This window comes from Cheilinus undulatus, linkage group 19, assembly GCF_018320785.1.
Source record: "Cheilinus undulatus linkage group 19, ASM1832078v1, whole genome shotgun sequence".
NCBI classification, from domain to species: Eukaryota; Metazoa; Chordata; class Actinopteri; order Labriformes; family Labridae; genus Cheilinus; species Cheilinus undulatus.
The window spans coordinates 6,939,268-6,955,095 of NC_054883.1; the positions used below are offsets into that span (position 1 = coordinate 6,939,268).

Consider the following 15,828-nt stretch of genomic DNA (forward strand, 5'->3'; position numbering starts at 1 on the left):
AGTACTGAAAAGTAGATAATATTTTAAGATAATTTCAAAAGCAGACTACTTTGATTTAAATTAATTGTATTTTTATTGCCTTATTCTTACTTTCTATGTCACATAGTCTATTTCTAATCCAAAGTTATACAGACATGAATTACTGTCAAGTGTTTTAACTATCTCAATGTATTCTTAATAGAATTACTGTTTGGAGCAGAGACACTGCCTGGTTTAATATAAATGGGTTTTTTACAGTTGTAGAATTTAATTTCTTTACCTGTTGTAACACTTGATGTAGCCTATAGCTAGACCATTTGATTACAGACGATATTGAGCAATCAAAACCATCTTTCCAACGTGTTTTCTTGATTTGTTCAACTACTCAGGCCACAAACAGAGCATACCTATTTATTTTTAAACTTCTGATACATAACCACCGCTGAGCTCTTAAATTTATGTGAAGTGCTTCAGCTCATTGACCCTCAGGAGGCACATGAGGAGCGCGCGCTCACCCAGTCTTACACCCGTTCCTTCTACAGTCTACTGCTGCCTCTACTAGCGCGTGCGCGGCCGTTGCCATGACGCTGTAGAAACTACGGAGGGTGAACGCAGATAATTAACCGAAGCGGACTAAATGAACTGTACTCACCTTGTCTCCTTAATACGGCAACAAATGTCAGAGTAATCCCCGTCGATACATTTCTACCGTGACAGTGAAGCGGTTGACTCCAGGTTCGTTTTTATGTCGTCGTGTCTGTCGACACTCATGAAGGCTCACAGTGGTGAGGTCACAGTGTTTGTTAGGATCAGACCAACGGCTAACTTCAACAAAACTCTCATTGAATGTCTACCCGATGAGAAGGTAACTTTCTTTTTCAAACAACCGTTAAAGAGTTAATTTATAGTCTGTTTTGATATGCTAGCGGGACAAAGGTAACATTTCTTACAGTTTTCCTGCTGGTAGTTCGCACTGATAAGTTAACGTTACCCTGACGTTACTAGCTAGTTTTTCTACGACTCATTTTACAGCAGAGCATACATACTCCATTTTAACGAGTCCTCTAATTTGCATACAATAGTAATTTGCATTTTTGAAGTCTAATAATTCTTCTTGGTCACACTTAAGACTTTATTTTTTTGTTTAAATGATAATTTTTGTGTATGGAAGCCACCATAACCACTTTAATATTACCTTAATTTGTTATTATATGAATATCATCATCATGACAGTCATTAGAGTCATAATGACTTGTACTTGTGTTTTTCATTAGATATTACCTAGTTTAAATGTCTAGGCCACTTGTACATTGGTTGTATAAGGGAGTAACTTTATTGAGTAGTTAAATGATAAAAATACACTTAATTCAAAAAGTATTCAGACCCCCTGATCTTTTCTTTTAATTTTTTTTTGTGTTGCAGCCTGATATGTTGGCTACTTCTACCTGTATATGAATATCTGGGAAATACGCAGGACAACCATGTCTGCTAATGGAACTGTAACACTAAATTTTAAATAAAGTTTTGAACAAATAATCACATTAGAAGCCGCTGCTCTTTGGCCAGGAACTACACTACATCAATTACTGTAATGTTAAACCTGGCTCCAAATATTGATTGATTATTCCTATTTACTCTTTGTTATAAAACGACATAAAACAGAATATAAAACAAGAAGTTGATAGCAGTTTCTCAGCTATCCAGCTGCATAATGTGTCTCTTCTTGTTTCCTGTTTTTGTGGTTGCTTTTGCTAACTCAAATTTTGTCTTATTCTTAAGACAGTAAATATCCATCACTGGAAAGACTCCAGGCAGCTCCATGAAAGAAGGAAAAGTCATCTGAGCTCCCAGTCATTCAGACTGGAAGGCGTCCTGCGGGATGTATCCCAAGAGGAGGTCTACATCCGAGTGTGCCGACAGGTGGTACTGGGAGCACTGGATGGCTATAATGGTAGATCTGTTTTGATGAATAAAACCAGTGTGTAGACTTTGGCACCCCTTAAGCCATTAAGAGGCATCAATATAAAATTTAGTCTGTTTGATTTTAAAATTCTCCCTTTAGGGATTAATAAAGTACATTTTCTTCTTATTTACCATGTAGAGAAGAGGGGCTTTAAAAACACAGACTTTGGTTTGTTGTGATGCCGTCACAGCATGTCCTTGCTTCCTTTATTTTATTGATTTAAGAATCTAGTCAGGGATCTTTTATGATGTATCTAACAAAGCCATGTTGTAAAGTTCTTTGTGGTCTGTGTTTTGCAGGTACTGTAATGTGCTTTGGGCAGACAGGTTCAGGAAAGACTTACACGATGACAGGATCCACAGAATCATACAAGCAGAGAGGAGTCATCCCTCGTGCCCTTCAGGAGGTATGTTGTGAAAAGATTTATTTTCTAACACTGTGATGTCTTCAGTCAACTAAAATATGTTGTTCTGAATATATAGGTGTTTCAAGAGGTGAAGAAAAGGACCGAGTGTGCCTTCTCTGTGCACCTGTCTTACCTGGAGATCTACAACGAGACCCTGGTAGACCTGCTGTCATCACTGCAAGGGTCCCCACACCCGTGTCCACGCAGCATGGTGGTGATGGAGGAGCCAGGCAGAGGTGTATTCATCCGAGGTCTGTCACTTCATCCTGTGCACAGCGAGGAGGAGGCTCTCAACCTGCTGTTTGAGGTGGGTGGTCTGAGATGAACAGCTGGAAATCAAAGCAAATAAACTGCTTTTACATACTCTGTATTAATGCACTATATGTTGCACTTACATACTTGAGCAGTTTTCATTCTTAAATAAAAAAACTGATACATGTTTAGCGGTTTGCCTTCTAATTAGTGTTGGCTGACGTAATGAAGCACCATAATATTTCATGTTTTTAAGCATAAATCAAATTTAGAATCTTGATGTTGTCTATTCTTTGCTCAGGGTGAGATGAATCGCATTATTGGTGCTCATGCATTGAACAGAAACTCCTCCAGGTCCCACTGCATTTTCACGGTGCATATTGAGGTACATACACTATGACTTTTAAGGTTTGCTGTATGTTGTACTTAGATGACTTTGTAAAGAAAAAATGTCTTTCTCATTCATAGTCTCGCTCCCGGACTCTGTCTGATGCCAAGTACGTCACCTCCAAGCTGAATCTGGTGGATCTGGCTGGGTCAGAGAGGCTGGGAAAGACTGGGGTGAGGTCTTCCTCACTGCTAATGAAACATGTTGGGATTATTTAAATATAGAAATGCCTTTTTTGGATGTTGTAATCATGCACTTTTTTACATCTATGGCAGGTAATATATAAAAGACAATATTTTAATTTTTTTCAAAGACCCACATGAAAAAAATTTAAATATTGTTGCCAAAAATCAACATCCATTTAATTGTTTAATACAATAAGAAGCCTAAGAAAGTGGCTCGGTCAGTTTTTCTTACCAAAAGACCATTGTATACACTGTTTAATTAGTGGCTTATCATTCTTTTACTTGACATGCGCCCATCTATTTTTGACAACCTTGGAACAGACTAAGAGTCGTGCATTTTTGCCCCCCCCATTGGGAGGTCCCAGGTTGGGAACCACTGCTTTAAATGGCACAGTCTGATTTTCATTTGTTGTTGTTGTTTCTTGTACGGGGGCTGCACGGCGCCACAGGGGTTAGCGCTGTTGCCTCACAGCAAGAAGGCCCCTGGTTCACTTACCCGTCAGGGCCTTTCTGTGAGGAGTTTTCATGTTCTCCCTTTGCATGCAAGGGTTCTCTCCGGGTTCTCCGGCTTCCTCCCACCACCTAAAACATGCTCATTAGGTTATTTGATGACTCTACTGTAGGTGTGAGTGTGAGAGTGCCTGGTTGTCTGTCTACATATCAGCCCTGCGATTGACTGGCGACCAGTCCAGGGTGTACCCAACCTTTCGGCCGATGACAGCTGGGATAGGCTCCAGCCCTCCGGGACCCCCAACGGGATAAGCGGTATAGAAAATGGATGGATGGATGTTTCTTGTACTTCTGATAGTACTGAAAGTAAAAAACTACTCTTCTCTCTGTCACAGCCTCTACTCTCACAAACTCTTCAGTTTACCAGGTGCCCATTATGCTTAAATACACTTCTTGTTAAATAATAAGTCAGGTAAAAGAAGGATAATGTCTTTTTGTACTAACTGTCATATTTAACTTTTCCTGTTTCATCCTACTTTATTCTCCTTCCAGTCGGATGGTCAGATGTTAAAGGAAGCTGTATATATCAACAAGTCCTTGTCATTCCTGGAGCAGGCCATTCTGGCCCTGGCAGACCATCGCAGAGATCACATACCCTTCAGGCAGTCTAAACTCACACATGCCCTCAAAGACTCTCTGGGTAAATTTTTGCTTTTAACAGGTATCGATGTAACAGTATCGTTAATTTTGCATTATCATGGTGGCAGAAGCGTCTCAATACTGTCGTGGATGGTGTGCAGTTTCAGGGCCAGAAGTGTAGTTTTTTAGTGGAGAAGAGCAAGGGGAAGTGGGAACTACAGTTAAAATCGGCCCATCATCCTGGCAGCCTGTCCAACTTGCAAAATAGAAGCTATTTATTTGCCATGTTTCAGTTCTAGACCTTCATTAGGCAAACTGAAGGTCTAGTGCTGAAACATTGCAGTTAAATACCCACTCTTTGGCTAGTTGGACAGTGTGCAAGAGTTTTCTTTTAACTGTTTGCCCTCTGACACACCTGTCCTAAGAAATAGATGTGTGAAGCAATTCTTCTATTGATCTAACAGTATAAAAATGGTGGATGCTACAAGTGGCGAGAGAGAACCAAGTGACAAAGTTTTAGAGATTGTGGAGGTTTCAGAGACTTTGTTAATACCACAGTAAATACCATACTGTAGACCTGTTACTGAGATATTAACGTACTGTGAGGTTTTGATACCGTTACACTGATTACGGTACACTGACTATTTTTAGTGGTTCAACTGGTGAAACTTTGCAGTGTTGTAAACATGTTTTTGTATGTTTCTGCAGGAGGAAACTGCAACACTGTTCTTGTGGCCAACATCTACGGCGAGGCTGCACAGATAGAAGAAACAGTAAGGAGTGTGATAAAGGATGTAAAACATGATGAAAACAGTCAAATTTTTACACTACGTAGTGTAACTTCAGCTGTGTTGTTCTGTGCAGATCTCTACTCTACGTTTTGCCAGCAGGATGAAATGTGTCCGGACTGAACCTGCTGTTAATGAACGCATGGATCCAGCTGTGAGTTCACCATTATTATATGATATGTCACAGAAAGTAGTCTCTGAGGTCATACATGTGGAAATGTATGTATAATACTTAACATAATAATGTTATTCACAGTCTGATCACTAAAACATAAGTGTAGTTTATATCTGCTTTAAAGCAGGAGTACACATTCCCCTTTCAAAAGTATTGGAACAGAGACTAAAAACATTTTGGTTTGACATCAAAAGATTAATATGAGACAAAAGATCAACATTTCAGCTTTTATTTCCAGGTGTTTACGTCTTGATCTGATACACAACTTTGAAAATACCATTATTTGTTTGAACCCACCCATTTTTCATGTGAGCAAAAGTATTGGAACATGTGGCTGACAGCTGTGTTTTGTTGCCCAGGTGTGTCCAATAACATCGATCATTCACACAATAGATAGCGCTGAATGTCTACGCTCAGTTTCAGATTTGGGTTTTTCGTTTACTCAGTAACAGTTGTGAGTGGTTAGACCAAGGAGAACAGCAGTAGCTGACAACCAAAACATGGTTAGAGCTGTAAAGAAAGACCCTAAAACAACTGTTAGTGATATCAGCAACAACCTCCTGAGGGCAGGAGTGAAGGTATCACCATCTACTTTTTTACAGAATGAACAAAAGTACAGAGGCTACACCAGAAGATACAAACCACTCATTAGCAAGAAGAACAGGACGGCCAGGCTGGAATTTGCTAAAAAGTACAGATGAGTCTAAAACATTCTGGGACAAAGTTTTATGGATTGATGAGACAAAGATGAACCTTTACTAAAGTGATGGCAAGACTAAAGTTTGGAGAAAGAAAGAATCTGCTCATGATCCCAAACATACAAGCTCATCTGTGAAACACAGTGGAGGTAATGTCATGGCTTGGGCTAGCATGGCTTCTTCTGGGACAGGCTCATTAATCTTCATTGATGATGTAACACATGATGACAGTAGCAAAATGAACTCAGAAGTCTACAGAAACATTTTGTCTGCGATTTCAAAAAGATGCAACCAAACTGATTGGGAGATCCTTCAACATGCAGCAAGATAATGACCCAAAACACACTGCCAAAACAACAAAGGAGTTCATCAGGGGCAAGAAGTGGAAGGTTTTAGACTGGCCAAGTCAATCTCCAGACTTAAACACCATAGAGCATTTTAACCGCTACAGAGGAGACTGAACGAAGAAACCCCCAAAACAAACAACAACTGAAAGAGGCTGCAGTGAAAGCCTGGAAAAGCGTCACAAAAGAACATACAAGTTTGATGATGTCAGTGGATCACAGACTTGATGCATTTACAGGAAGAAAACAATTTGCAACTAAATACTAAATCTTTTTCACTTTAATTTATTTTAATTCCATCTGTTCCAATACTTTTGGTCACCTAAAAATGTGGTTCTCCGTAACAAATAATGCTATCTCCTAAGTTGTGTATCAGATCCAGATGTAAATACCTGGAAATAAAAGCTAAAATGTTGATCTATTGTCTCATATTAATCGTTTGATGTCAAACCCAAATGTTCTTAGTTTACAGTGAAAATAAAGGAATTTGGCCCACCGTTCCAATACTTTTGGAGGAGACTGTGAATCAGTGTTTACAGTGCAGCATGATCCAGTGTGATCCCATCAAATCTACTGCTTTGATTAGGCTCGGATCAAGAAACTTCAAAAGGATGTTGATATGCTGAAGGAGGAACTGTCCATGTACAAAACACTGGTGAGTAACGTTAACTGGATGGTAAATAGTGTTACTACCAAGCAGTGCTTCGTACTTATTATCAAACACACAGTGCTGTGAAAAAGTATTTGCCCCTTTCTGAGTCCAAATTTTTTTTGCATAGTTATCACACTTAAATGTTTTGGATCATCAAACCCAATTTTAATATCTCACAAAGAAAATACAAAATACAGTTTCTAAACTAGAATGGCCGTCTGAGGCGGCAGACCCACGCCTAAGCAGTGCCACCGAGGAACTCATGCTCCCATTGATTACTGTGGTGTTCAAAATTCAAAGTCTGAGAAAAACTGAACAGGGGCACGGATCATCACCAAAATCTAATCGATTCTTCCCTGTCACGATCCCAATATTCCCTGAAAGTTTGGTAAAGAGCCGACTTTCCATTCTTGAGTTATCTTGTACACATACAAACAAACAAAGATACTGAACCCTTTACATAAACCCCTGCCGATTTCATCGGCGTGGGTAATGATGATTTTATTTATTAAGGGAAAAAAATCCAAACCTATCTGGCCCTGTGTGAAAAAGTAATTGCCCCCTGAACCAAATAACTGGTTGTGCCACTCTTGGCAGCAATAACTGAAATCAAGCGTTGGCAATAATGGGTGATGAGTGTTTCTCATCACTGCGGAAGTATTTGGGCCAATCTTCTTTGCAGAATTATTTTAACTCAGCCATATTGGAGGGTTTTCCAGCATGAACTGCCAGCTTAAGGTCACACCACAGCATCTCAATTGGATTTAAGTCTAGACTTAGATTGGATTTAAGTCTTAAGTTGGCCACTCCGAAACTTTAATTTAGTTAATATTTTGAGCCATTCAGAGGTGGACTTGCTGATATATTTCGTGTCGTCCTGTTGCATAACCCAAGAGCGCTTGAGCCTAAGGGCATGAACTGATGGCCGGACGTTGGCCTTCAGGATTTTCTGGTTGACAGCAGAATTCATTGTCCATCAATCACAGCAAGTGGTCCAGGTCCTGAAGTAGCAAAGCAGGCCCAGCCCATCACACTGCCACCACCATGTTTGACTGTTGGCATGATGTTCTTTTTATCAGATGCTGTGTTATTTTTACTCCAGATGTAACGGGCCGCACACCTTCCAGAAAGTTCAACTTTTGTCTCGTCAGTCCACAGAATATTTCTCCAAAAATCTTGGGAATCATCAAGATGTTTCTTGGCGAATGTGAAACAAGCCTTTGCGTTCTTTTTTGTCTGCAGTGGTTTTGGCCTTGGAACTCTCCCATGATGCCATTTTGTCCAGTGTCTTTCTTATGGTTGAGTCACGAACTCTGACTTTAACTGAGGCCAGTGAGGCCTGCAGGTCTTTGGATGTGGTTCTGGGTTCTTTTGTGACCTCCTGGATGAGTCGTTGTTGCACTCTTGGATTTATTTTGGTTGGCCGACCGCTCCAAGGAAGGTTCACCACTGTTCCCAGTTTTCTCCATTTGTGGATAATGGCTCTGACCGTGGTTCTCTGAGTTCCAAAGCCTTGGAAATGGCTTTGTAACCTTTCCCAGACTGACAGATTTCAACCACTTTGTTTCTCATGTGTTCTTGAATGTCTTTGGATCATGGCATGATGCGTTTCTTTTTGAGATCTTGTAGCCTACTTCACTTTGTCTGACAGCTTCTATTTAAGGGATTTCTTCATTTGACAAATCTGGAGGTAATCAGGCCTGGATGTGGCTAGTGAAATTGAACTCAGCTTTCCAAGAACTGTTGTTAATCACAGTTAACTCATGATTTAACAAGGAGGCAATTACTTTTTCACATAGGGCCAGATAGGTTTGGATTTTTTTTCCCTTAATGAATAAAATCATCATTTAGAAACTGCATTTTGTATTTACTTTGGTTTTTATGGGATGTTAAAATTGGTTTGATGATCTGAAACATTTAGTAATAAATATGCAAAAAATCAGGAATCAGAAAGGGGGCAAATACTTTTCACGGCACAGTGTGTGGTTCTTCTTTTAAACTTGAATTCCAATCATTCAACCTTCTCTAGGTAAACAAGGAGAAAAGCGTCACATACGAACCATTGTCTGAGGCCCAGCAGGCTGAGATCAAAAGCCAGGTTCAGAGATACCTAGATGGAAGCCTTGAGGAAATCAATGTGAGATTTACAAAAAAAAAAACACCGCTTTTAAAACTCCACCAAGTCATATTTTGACTTTTTATCATTTCTAGACTTGAATGTCTCTTTGAACACCATCACAGGTCCAGAGTGTCTGGCAGATCCAATCAGTGTTTGCCCAATTCAAGCTTGTAGTGCAGTGCGTATCATATGCTTTTAGTAAATTTTAACTCCAAAATGTGATGTTTATTTTGATCGTATTTGTTAACGGTAAGTGATTAAATGTTTGTGTGATCAGGGAGCGGGAGCAGAAGGTGAAGGCTCAGCTGTCCCAGACTCATGGCATGGGATCAGAAGACCTCACAGCTGCTGTGAAGGTCAGTCTGCATCGTTTCAGCGCACTGCCATGGAAATGAGCAGTTTTCCCTCTGTTGTTCCAGTTCATTGTGTTTGAGTTTTGAGATATTGCTTTGTGAATTTATCAGCAGGTGGAGGCTGACAGCTTTGGGGTTTCTGCCCAGTCAGCCAAAACTGTCCATCATCCTGATTCAACTAGAGCGCAAAATAAAAAGTCCAAAGACAAACGGGGGTGAGTCAAAATTTCACACTGAAGCATAGATTTTGCTATGGCAGTTTTCCTCACAATGCAATTTTTCCCATACAAAAATCATTAAGACCATTTTAAGATGTACAAGTGATCTTTAAATAAATGAAGAAACCACATTAGACTGAACTGAACATTTCAATAAATAAATGAAAGCTAACTCTGCAAGATTAAAAGGTCAGAATAAAACGTGTACATGTTGAACCATGTCAACAACTACTCCATTACCAGTTTTCCTGGTGACACTGAATGTGGTTGTGATGTGCAGGAAACAGAGAGCAGGGAGTCCAGCTTGTAGGAAGCATTTGGAAAGTTCCTCCAAATCAACACTGACCTCTGTCCAGACACCTGAGAGAGAACACGAGTCACAAGAGCCAGACACAGAGAGCCAGGACACGTCACAATCCCAGCCCCCTGGCGATGAACCCCCCCATGACAAGTACGTGAATCGCTTAAATACTGAGATATCTTAGATTATTAGGGAATGCATTGCATAGATGCATATGGTTGACATAAGTATCTGCCGGCATGTACAGAGCCATTGTTAAAACAATTTCATTGTACGCTGTACAATGACAATAAAAAATGATTCTGATTTTCTCTTTTGATGGACACTGGATTTTCACCACAGTATCTGTTTGTTGCATACATTTAATGCTGGTACCTCACGGCTGATTCAGAGACATTTGTTATTGGCCAGATGATGTGACCTGCTGGACAAGCTCTGGTGTGTTTTGACTGTCAAAGATGAAAAAATGTTGACAAGTGGGAATGCAACATCAAAAAAAAGATTAAAAAAACATCACTACATACATAAGCCCTGATTCCTACAATCAGTGCATCGGTATAAATTATCAATACAAGCCCTTTCCAGCCTTTTTTTTTTTTTCATTTCTGCCCAGCTCCCCTCCTTCAAAAGAAGAAGCCTTTGAGGATTTTAAAGTGGGACAAGGCAGCAAGATCAACAGCATCCTTAAGGAGAACAAGGCAGTGCTACTGGAACGCCGCAGTCTTCTACGACAGCTCACTGAGGAGGTGAACACCATCAAAAGAGAGATCGACATCATCACAGCCACTATACAGCAGCACAAAGAGATGAGAAAAGGTACTTCTGCTTGGCTTTGATCTGTGCTTTTACTTTTCCGTGTTCACATTCAAACAAACCTTCTTTTCCTGCTGTTGTGGCATGTACAAGTATCCTCACAATCTGCATGTCTGAATGTTTAAAGGTGAATATATGGTTATGGGGGAAGAATCACCGCAGCAGGAGGCAGATTCCATTTTACTGATGCAGCTCAGAGATTTGAGGGCACTTTACCGCCAGAGATGTGAAGTGCTGCGTGATATCAAGGCAGAAGTGAATTACTGCCAGCACCTTGTGGATCAGTGCAGGGCAAGACTCCTCTCAGGTCAGTCCTAGTTCCTTCTTGACTAACTTCTTTACTCCATCAAATTCTCATATTTATGAACAATCACTGCCTAAGGACCAACAGATAAATAATCAACAGCTTTGGTTTGTGCCACAGAATTTGAGAATTGGTATGAGAAATCTTTCCTGTTACCTGATGAGGAGCTTTGCATGATTACGGAGACCCATGCACATGTGAGTCTCATTAAAAATAAAGCAGTGTATCCATCATACAATAACTCAGCAGTGTTCTTAATACCTGGATGTACAGAAGAACATTCACAAATTTCCACTGGAATATATTTTTCCTTAAACACCTCTGTGTGCAGGCTTTATAGAGGGAAATTATTTATCTCAACATGGACTGTAGAAGTTGTGATTTAGTGGAGATAAGGAGTTTCTTCTTTTCTGATTTTAGGGAGATGACCAGCGACTGCCATACGAGCCACATCCTGATGGCAGCAGCTCTGAGTCCTTCTACAACGCCCGTCACAGAACACTGAAGAGAGTAGGTGTTGTATATTAATGGTCTACAGCATGGCACAAGTCTTGTACTTACATATTCAGTGTTAAAACTACCAATCAATAACTTTGTTTCCTCTTTCTCTGCAGAGGAATAGCAGGGCAACATCATCGGCTCCAGTGCAAAGAAACTCATCTGCAGGACAGAGGAGACTTCCTCCAATTTAACCCTGTTACACCTAAGTGAATTTTGTATAAAATAAGGCTGTTAACTACTGCATCTAAGTGTGTGCATTGTAAATGGGATTACCTCCTGTTAAGTATGCATTTGCCCGATTTATATTTTCCCTAAATTAATTTATGGATTGCAGTAGGGTTGTCAGAATATCACAACTTTGAATTGAACATAAAGGAAAAATGAAATGTTCATGCCTGTTTTGATATCACAGATGATAATTGTATATTTCTGTTGTCGTCTGTGTAATTTTTGTTGCTTGGAAAAGAAAAGAAAATTTAAAAAAAATTCAGATTGAAAATACAACTAAAGATCTTTAGTGCCTTTAAATACCTTCAATTATCTTGTGTTTAAAAAGACTGAATCTCAAAGTACTGACAATTCTGAAAAACTTGCATTGATGTTTGTACAATACAGAAGTACAAAAGACATCACACAATGAATCAGCTTCTTAAATGAAAAGTAAAATTTATTATTCCTGAACCACAAAATAGACTTCTTTGGTTGTACAAATTCACTAGTTACAGTCTTGTGTGAGCTCTAACCCTTGACCCTGGGACTTCTGACCCTTTCCCTCTGACCTATTTGCAAGGAAAAGCCCCCAAAGAGAACTCAAGACAAAAGAAGAAACACAAAAACTTGAAACACTGCATTAATAATGTAGTGAAACCCATCTGAAAAAAGATTACCCACTGTAAGTTAAAAAAAGATATCAGCCATTGCAAATGTTATCAAACAAACTGAATTTCAGTCAGTGAGAGCAACACAGAAAGCTATCATTAGAAGACCCTACATTAAATTAAAAGAAATGCTACTAAGCTGTGATTCTGAAAAAAAATACCCATCAGATACATAAACTGACAGTGTGTTAAGCAGTGAACTGAATGTATGAATAAGATCAATGTTATGAGAGGGATTTCTAGTAAGTTCTGCCTCTCAGCTCTCCCATTAACAAACCAATATACATGCAGAGAGCATCTGATACAAAGCCCGTCCAAACCCAGACGCCCCAGCAGTTCAGACACTCGCTTGGATTAGGTCAAGACTGGCTCAGATTCAAACCCAGGTTTGTTTTCCTTTCAGTATTTGTACATTATTCACACAATAATAAATGATTTTTTTCAGTGGCATCAGATTTAAATTAACCATAGACAGAAAAATAAAACACCTGCTACCTTCACGCCACTCTGGATTACCTCCAGATATGGAAAGTATAGAGATGACACTTTCACATTGATAAAATGAAAAAAACTTAACAGGACTGGTTTGTACCGTTGGTTATTAAACGATGCTTGAAGGATATGTTGCAAAATTTGATTATTTCATTTGATATGCAGTTGTATTCTCTCTACAAAGGGAATGCACCAGCAGTTTACAGCTGTTCTCACTGTAGATATACAGTGTTTATTAGGGATGCAAGAGTAGTGTATATTAAGCAAAAACGATTTATAAAGTGATATGAAATCCAAAAGTTCTGTTTTCTGATTTTCTTTTCTGATAATGTCTTTATGGTAACTCGCATTACTTTTTGGTGGGTTACAAAGGCCTTCAGTTTGAGTAACATGATTAAAAACAATAAATTACTTCAGATGTTTTAAAAACTTGATGTGGCAGTGCAAATAAAAGATATGTTTAGTTTTCTCAAACAAGCTCTCCATGATTTGTGACCATGAAGGTAGCAGGATGTTCCTTCCTAAATTAATATTTACACTCATATCTGCCCAAGTCTAAAGAGAGCCCTGACATTTTACAATCTATTCACTGAAATTCTAAAAATATCATCCAAGAAGTTAGTATAACTATGACCCATTTCTTTTCTCTTCCAGTATGACTTTTTTTAAAAACAGCAAAATCATTGGAGGTGTGGAAAATAGAAACTAAACTCTTCTGTCACCTCCTGTTAAAAAATACATCAGCTTCTACATGGAAAAACCGAGTGTAGAACAAATAAAAAGAAGAATGGTCATAAAGTAGCAATCCTAGCTAACCACACTAGCTCTTTCTTGCCCTTCGGGGACTGCTGAGCAATGATCCTGCTCATCCACAGACTGTAGAGGCAAGACTGGCACGCAGGATATAAGTGAGTGTGTATGTGACTATCAGCTTCATAGTCTCTGCAGTGGTTATATAGGAGAGTACATCTCTTCTACTGACACTCCGTGTAGTATTTTTGTGGCTCTGCTCCGTCTGTGGATGATCCGATGTGTTACCAGTGTTCCACAGCGTCTGTGTAAATGTTTGTGTGTTTGGATTATGTCTTTTGGAGTTTTCTCTCAGTGTGAGGTGTTACGTGGGCACTGCGGTTTCCAGGCTGCGGCGGCCCTGCCTCAGTTTGCGCTTGTTGCTGTACAGAGCCATCTCCTCCAGGGCTGAGGTGGCGGGCAGTGGGGCAGGAACCTCAGCCTCAAGGCTAGCAGCAGGCCCTAAACACAAGGAAAATAACAGAACAACTTCAGCCACGGTACTGAATCTGTCACATTTATACCTCTGTTCAGCCTCTTTTCACATAAGTGCTCTGTAAGGCTGAAAAGAAAGCAGATCCCTTAAACCTGCCAGAGAAGCCCAACATTCAGATCAGCAGCTGGAAACAAGCAGGACTCAAAAGTTAAAGCAAAAATAATGAAGCACCCAGCAACAGCTTGTTTTAAATCATGGCACCTGATGATCATTGTAACTAAAACTTCAGATTTTTACTTTATAGTGTATTCATCGGATTGAAAACAATGGTTGAATTTTACTGTAAACTTACACTCTTCTCAATGTATTTTCACAAAAATTAAAAATAATAAATGTAAAAGTAGTGTTTTGCAAAATAATGACATATTTTCACAGTGCACTAATCTGTTGGTGTAAAGATGATGATGATGATGATGACGTCTGAGATCATCATTCAGGGCAAAGCTTACTCCATTGTAAACCTTTTCACACTTCATCACTACGGATTAGAGATTTTGGTAGAAATGCCACAAAATATGAATTGCTGTTTTATTTTTACACTGTATTTATATTTCTCTAATTCACCTGGCAAGTATGGAAACAGTCAAATGTAATTTGTGCCTTGTTAAAGCTTTAACTATGATGCATGATGGTAAATACTACTTGGACAGGGAACATCAGTCGTTCACATGCATAGTTGGATGCAATAAGTGTACTCCACACAGTATAATGATGCTCACTCAGAATTTTGATAGCACTACAAAGTAGCATTTTTATACAAGCTCTTTAATTTAGTCATCCTCTTCTAGCAGGGTATACAAAAAATCTGACAAAATGTAATACTTAAAGACCTTTTTCTAGACTCTCTTAATGTACTTTAAGACCCCACAGAATGCTCCATTTCTAACCAGTTACATTGGGGACAGTTATGTGCATGTTTTGTACAGATTGCAAGATTAAAATGTGACAGTATAGTCAAGAAAAACAGTTTTGTTATTGCAGTATGCCAATAAAGCTTTCTTTCAGAGGCTAGCAGTGCTAACATTAACAGACTGTGCTAGTACTACACCGGTTAAAAGCTTCACTGCTTTGATCAATACTAAAAGTAAAAACAGAGCAAAAAACTAGCATACAACCTCTTTAGACAAATATAAGAATGGAAACTACTAATGTATGACCTTATATTTCTGCTTTCAATACTTTTTAGAACTTTTTAACAGCCTTAATTTTCATATTGATTTATCACATTTTGATTCTTGAAATACCTGAGACTCCCTGTTGAGGGATCAAATTGGCTTTTTTTCTGTGTTAATTCTTTTCCTTTTCCCTGCATTTTTAAAGAAATGTTTTGGTTTTTATTTTGCCCTTCTGTGATGCCTTCACTTGACTGTTGGTTGTTGCACAATTGCCTGACCTCCAATTTCCAAACACAACAACCACTCTGTGATCTGTCTGTGTAGTGCACTGTGGAGTAACTTATCTCACTCTAGTACATCCCTAAAGTGCCACTCTGATATGCGGCGTCTATTTTCAGTGTTACTATCCTCCCGCATTATGGTTCATATGTTTTGCATGTATTGCTGTCACCCTTTTTCAACAAAAAAAGTAAAAAAAAAACAAAACAAAACAAATAAAACAACCAAAAAAAAGCAGGTTCATTTCACTG

At 39.1% G+C, this 15,828-nt stretch overlaps 2 protein-coding genes across 19 annotated transcripts in view; one reads left to right on the forward strand and one right to left on the reverse strand.

Annotated features, from left to right (window-relative positions):
- Positions 1-632: 632 nt before the first annotated feature.
- Positions 633-11,952, forward strand: kif9 (kinesin family member 9). Of its 2 annotated transcripts, none has more exons than XM_041813915.1 (20): positions 633-844; positions 1,759-1,930; positions 2,242-2,348; positions 2,425-2,655; positions 2,902-2,985; positions 3,069-3,161; positions 4,176-4,323; positions 4,971-5,035; positions 5,127-5,204; positions 6,854-6,922; positions 8,949-9,056; positions 9,161-9,216; positions 9,316-9,394; positions 9,503-9,606; positions 9,890-10,060; positions 10,524-10,726; positions 10,851-11,030; positions 11,148-11,224; positions 11,448-11,537; positions 11,642-11,952. In XM_041813915.1, exons 1-20 carry the CDS (start codon positions 725-727, stop codon positions 11,717-11,719), a joined length of 2,313 nt encoding a protein of 770 aa, XP_041669849.1. In that variant the 5' UTR covers positions 633-724; the 3' UTR covers positions 11,720-11,952. The 2 variants fall into 2 exon arrangements, with proteins under 2 accessions (XP_041669849.1, XP_041669850.1); XM_041813916.1 differs by having other exon boundaries at positions 9,506-9,606.
- A 217-nt stretch (positions 11,953-12,169) lies between these two features.
- The window catches only part of scrib (scribble planar cell polarity protein), a 101,395-nt gene continuing 97,736 nt past the window's right edge, over positions 12,170-15,828 (reverse strand). For 15 of the 17 annotated variants that reach the window (XM_041813901.1, XM_041813900.1, XM_041813914.1 and 12 more), the window contains one exon: positions 12,170-14,149. In XM_041813901.1, the coding sequence (XP_041669835.1) occupies positions 14,013-14,149 (137 nt within the window). In that variant the 3' untranslated portion in view covers positions 12,170-14,012. The remainder of the gene's footprint in view (positions 14,150-15,828) is intronic. The other 2 variants (XM_041813907.1, XM_041813904.1) reach the window with 1 other exon arrangement.

Bases quoted from the DNA above. Each gene is read 5' to 3' on its own strand.
- kif9 (XM_041813915.1), top strand. From the start codon at position 725: ATGTCGTCGTGTCTGTCGACACTCATGAAGGCTCACAGTGGTGAGGTC. The intron at 3,162-4,175 runs GTGAGGTCTTCC...TTCTCCTTCCAG, and splicing joins AGAGGCTGGGAAAGACTGGG to TCGGATGGTCAGATGTTAAA. The intron at 4,324-4,970 runs GTAAATTTTTGC...ATGTTTCTGCAG, and splicing joins TGCCCTCAAAGACTCTCTGG to GAGGAAACTGCAACACTGTT.